Raw genomic sequence first — 5645 nt, 5'->3', positions numbered from 1 at the left:
GATTACGAAAGAATAATCGATTGAATGTAATCAAAGTGAAAACAAAAAGTTATAAGCTCCCCTTCGTTATTACAATGGTCAGCATTGTTATTGTATGAAAACAAGAGTCTCACTGGTCTTTTTCATTCAGCAGCTCAAGACTTGATACTAGCAACATCTTTATTAGACCTGTTGTACTTCATATGGCTCTTGACTAGTTGGCCGGCTGCGATGGCAGACATGAGAGACAATTCTCCTGCAAGAACTGAGCCGGCGACAATGGTTGCCAAAAGGCGGGCGTTGGATCCAGGAGCCTCCTTATTGGCTCCCTTGACACCGAGCAGATTGAGGCAAGCGGACTGAGAGGCGAGTTGAGTCCCACCACCTACGGTCCCAACCTCAATACAAGGCATGGTGACAGAGACGTGAAGGTCCTTGCCATCGTTGACAGCTTCCATCATGGTTATGCAGTGGGAGCTCTCAATGTTTTGTGCTGGATCCTGTCCGGTGGCTATGTAGATTGCAGAGACAATGTTGCTAGCATGAGCATTGAAGCCCCCAAGAGCTCCAGCCACGGCAGAGCCAGTGAGATTCTTGAGCATGTTAAGCTCCACCAAGGAAGCAACATCAGTCTTGAGCACCTTATTGACAATGTCTCCTTGGATTACGGCCTCACACACAACTGACTTGCCACGGCCCTCAATCCAGTTGACTGCAGCAGGCTTCTTATCGGAGCAGTAGTTTCCAGAAATACCCATGACATCCATATCAGGGAACTGGTTGGTAAGGAAGTCCAAGGTGTTTTGAACACCCTTAGAAACCATATTCATTCCCATGGCGTCGCCCGTGCTGCATGAGAATCGAATGTAGAGATTCTTGCCAGCGACGGCGCATTTGATGCTCTGCAGCCTGCCGAATCTGCTGGAGCTGTTGAAGACGAGGGAGAGGGTCTCAAAATTAAGAGGATCTTCAAGGAAAAGCTTAAGCTCAGCAGCCCTCTTGGCAGAGCCGAAGCGGACGACAGGAGCCCTTGTCATGGCGTCTCTGTAAAGGGAGCTGGTGGCCCCTCCGGAGGCATATATAGCTTTACACCCTCTGTTGGTGCTGGCTACTAAACAGCCCTCTGTGGTCGCCATTGGAACAGAGTACTCACATTCGTCCAACAACAGCGGCCCAGCAATGCCCACTGGAATCTGCACATACCCCACTGGCATTTCACAGCACTGTCCAAGGATCGACTCGTAATCCAAGCCCTCCAAGGGAAGCCCCTCCAGGGATTTTCCTGTGATGCGTTGCAATGCCTCGCGGCGGATGGCGGCCGCACGGTGGCAGTCTCCCAGCTTTGATTCTAGAGCATAAGAGGGGATCTTCCCCTCCACCACCGACTTGATAATTTCCTCGTCGTCGGCGCTAACCTCAGTCTTCTTAAGAATATCATCATCGGATTTGGGAGCGGGAGCGGCAGCGCAGGGGAGTTTTGGTGAATCTTCCTTCACCATCAAGCGGTCGAATTCTTCCTCGTCATCTTCTTCGTCAATTGGAGCGCGGGGAATGACGATGGACTGGACGAAGCCGATGCCGAAGAAGCCAACAAGGTAGATGAATGAGGCCACGAACGTCACGATGGCTCCAATATCAGACAGACTAACCACGTGGAGAGGTGTTGAGTTACGGATCTTTTCCCGCCACCGGAGAAGCAGAAAGTATACCACCGAGAAGAACACAGTGAAGAAGAAGGCGTTTGTCAGGTATACTGGTACTGATACGGCGTCGGATGCCTTCTCATCAGCGGCTGCGGCTTTGGCTTTAGACTTTGACGGGCGGAGGCGGCCTTCCATTTTTGAATAATGTCACTTAGTTAGAGGGAGAGACCGTTGGTATTTGTAGAATAGGCTGCACTCCCACTGTTGGCAAACTTAAGTTGTAGTGAATTGAATTGAATGATTAGTGATGTATTTATATGGTAACTTTGTTGGTCAAAAGGAAGGTGCAATCCAGTTTCAAATTGTGGAGTAATATTTAAATGAATTTGCGCGTCAATTAAATGCACTCTTCTTGTATATGTATTGAACTCCGTTTTTTGGCGTGCTATAGTAGTGTTAAATTAATTCAATAATCTATTTAATTGCATGCATTCATCGTGGGTACATAATTTTAAATTTGCTAATATAGAAAGCATCTAACTAAGTGATGAGTGAGTGTTATTAAAGACTGCAAGTTGAGCATTATTAGTGTCACCCATTCCACTATAGGTAAATATGGCCAAAACTAATGCTGCCAAAAACTAATACTTTTATTTTCGTTATAATTCTCCACTAAAATACCATAATTCATTTGAATTTATTATTTCAATCAGGTAGATTTAATCGCACAAATCAATTAAATATGTTATACATGCATGTCCAAATTTGATACAATTTTTATTCAATTTTATTTGACCTACTAGATTTTAATTAGTCAAACTTCTTATATGGTTACTATCCAAATTAAATTGATGAACGTTAATGTACTTAATTAGCATGTTCCAATTCTAATACAATGGTGAATGTAATTAGCATAACACATGAAATCAACTCCGACGTTATAAATGTAGTACTAATTAGAACCACCTATAGAATATAACTAAGAACCAATATTATTTATTAGATGTATTGATCTAATGATATCGAAACATGTCATGTGTCCATATTTTCTAATTCGTTTAAACAGAAAATAATACAACTGTCTATATGGACCGATATAGTTTCTGTGTGTGTATATGATAGGCCGATTTTTATCAATTGTTTTAATCACTGTTTATGCTTTAAATGGAACTAATTTGTATGAAAAGATTATAATTTAGAAGGAACTGAAGCACAAGAAAGAAGTAGGAAGAACGAGAAGCAAGGGAAAGAGGAAGAAAAATGCCAAAAGACTGTACTATTGATGAAAGAAAAAATAAGTGTCTTAACCGCCCCAGCAGCGAAGCTGGGCAATTTGGTTACTTGGGTTATTAATGATGAAGTTCTTCAAGTGCAGTTGACTACAAGGTCCTTGGCTCTAATAAGGATATATTGCATAAAATCTCATTCCGAATAAAAAGTGATCTACTTAAAGTAAGATGAAGTTTTACTTTCTCTATCCGTGAATAAGTGTCTGATGCACTATTTATTAGTACTAAAAATACCTGCAAGCTTACAGGGTAGATCTAGTATAGCTAAAGGTCAGTATCGGGATATCGAACGCAGAGAATAAGATTGTTACTGACTATCATATACTAAGCGTCATATACTATTTAGAGACACAGAGTTTTTGGTTTGATTTTATAAAAACACATAAATAAATAAAAAGTAAAAGAAAGCATAAAACAAATAATACAAACAGTCGAAAGAATGTAGAGTTTCAAGATCCAACTACTACGACCTAGTGATGATTAATCTCACAGAACCCTTACCTTTATATGTCTCTAGGATTATTAGGAAAGTCGCGATTCTAGGATAAGCCCTCTCTCGAGTGCACCTGTCCAGCAGATAGACTCTAACTATCAAAGTCTCCTTCCAATAGATTAGATTCTAACTCCTTAAGTTCCTAAGACTCAAGCCCTCACAAAGGATCCCCTCTCTCGAGTGCAGATAAACCTATGTGTTGTACTCGTTCGTTTTACCACGTAAAACTAGCTATCTCTCGATTAATCTAGTTGGACGGACATAGTTCTAAAGTTGGCCAGACAAAAAAACAATAAAAGCACAAGAACAAGCAAAACAATCATAAGAGCTAGGAAAAGGTTCAATTCAAATGATGTTTAACTACTCATAGACAGGTAGTAAAAACAAAAATAAAAGTACCAGACATGAAAGAAATTGATAAAAGCCAAGGTTGAATCTTCAATCTTCAGTCTTCTCTTGCCTGGATCTGCAGAGCTCCGCTCCAATGGAAGATGATGAATTATGTATGGAAGATGGAATAGAAAAATGTGTAGAGGGGGAAGGATTGGAGGCTCTGAAATAATGATTATGAATTAGGTTTGGGTATTTATAGGAGGAGAAAGGTTTATTTTTAATGATTTTCGTGCCCTACAAATAAAAGGGAGAGATTTGGGCAACAATTTATTTTATTCCTTAAATTTCCGCCTATATTTCCGCCAGCTTTGACTGTACTGCGCAATGTTTGTAGAAGTCATAACTTTCTCTACAAAACTCTTATTAAGACGTTCAACGTATCCACGCGAATCTATTTCAAAGAAGAAGAGAATGGCATGTAGTAAGCACTGATTGGACTTCAAACTTGCTGGAAAAATAGGCTCGAACAGAGGCTGTTGCACCTTAGCCTTTTTACATTTTTTTTTCTATCATTTATCAACACACACATAAAAAATACCAAATTGTTAGATTTATTGGGTGGACTTTTATTTGGGCTGTGTTATTATGTTAGCCCGGATGTGATTAATTGGGCTGAGCCCAATTACAAGTCCCCTTGCACCAGATGCTGCCACGTGCCCCCTCACATGGATCCTGCTCCTCAGCCGTTGGATTTAGGGTTGTGTTTGTTATTGAGAGAAGGCTATGCGCCGTTCTCATTCACTCTCTAAACTCTCTCTCTCTACACTCGATTCAGTGTATTCTCTCTTCTCTCTCTTCTTCTCCGATGAGTTTCCGGCCATCTCTTGGTGATCTCTCACGGTTCTTTGAGTGGTTGATCTTTTGTGAGTGCTGGTATGAGGCAATCTCTTCGATTGCTTGTTGCTGGAGAAGAATTAGGGTTTGTGAGACTCAGAGGCTCTGTGCTGAGATTTGTTCGGTGGAACCTGATCTGGTGTGAGGGGACTTTCTGGTTGAGGTATTGGTGGTCCGAGGGTTTACTCTATCTAATCCATCTGTGCTCCCTTGGATCTTGTTCTGGTAGAATAGATCAATGTTGTTGTGGCGGGTTCTGAGCCAAGAATATTTGATCTATTGTCATTCTCGTTGTTCTTAGTTAGTAATCTGTGTTTAGATCCGAGAGGATACTTCTTGTTATTACTACTATTTTGTTAAGTGTGCAGATTATAGAGCTAGCAAGGATAATAGCTTAGATCTATTCAAGATCTTGCCATAGCTAGGGTTCCTAGTTTCTTGTACTTAATCTGTAATACTTTGGTTCGAGTTGTAACATCAGCCGCGTGGGTGAGATTTTGACTGAGCTCTCTTGTACAAGAACAAAGAGGTCTCGGTAATTAGTGAATCTAGACTAATCTGATCCCTACAATCTTGTGATCTCATTTTACTTGACCACCAAGCATCTTGTACTGCCCAAATGACCCCCGCGCCCTCCAGTAGTGAGTGATTGGGAGCTAGGACAGCCTTGGCCAATTTTGCTCGTGACAGTCAAGGATTTGAGGTCCTATCTGTTGTGTGAAAGCTGTGTGTTTGTTCTTGTGTTGCTTGTGTATGTCTCTGTGTTTTCAGGTGTGTAAGGCTTTGTGTTCCTGCCTTGCTTCATGTGTTCTTGCAAAATTTCTTGCTAAAATGTCTCAGCCTGTTGGTTTGGTTCCCTATAATGGTAAAAATGATTTTGCTATTAGGAAACAGAAAATAAAATGTGTTTTGATTCAACAAAAAGTTTTCAAAGTTATTGATGGTACTTTACCTGAGGATACTGCTCAGGATAAAATAGATGAAATGAATGAGTTGGCTAGGGCTACTATTGTG

General features: G+C 41.1%; 1 protein-coding gene across 1 annotated transcript; it reads right to left on the bottom strand.

The window, feature by feature from the left end:
- Window positions 1–1895, bottom strand: LOC125198418 (3-hydroxy-3-methylglutaryl-coenzyme A reductase-like). Its single transcript, XM_048096766.1, has one exon. The coding sequence runs from the start codon at window positions 1815–1817 to the stop codon at window positions 135–137; it is 1683 nt and encodes a 560-aa protein (XP_047952723.1). The 5' UTR covers window positions 1818–1895; the 3' UTR covers window positions 1–134.
- Between the last annotated feature and the right edge of the window lie 3750 nt (window positions 1896–5645).

Source organism: Salvia hispanica, unplaced genomic scaffold (genome assembly GCF_023119035.1).
Source record: "Salvia hispanica cultivar TCC Black 2014 unplaced genomic scaffold, UniMelb_Shisp_WGS_1.0 HiC_scaffold_1435, whole genome shotgun sequence".
In the NCBI taxonomy this organism is placed as follows: Eukaryota; Viridiplantae; Streptophyta; class Magnoliopsida; order Lamiales; family Lamiaceae; genus Salvia; species Salvia hispanica.
Note: the sequence above shows the minus strand (reverse complement) of the source record. Positions and strands in the feature narration are given on the sequence as shown.

Excerpts from the sequence above, each read along its gene's own strand:
- LOC125198418 (XM_048096766.1), bottom strand. The coding sequence starts at position 1,817 with ATGGAAGGCCGCCTCCGCCCGTCAAAGTCTAAAGCCAAAGCCGCAGCC.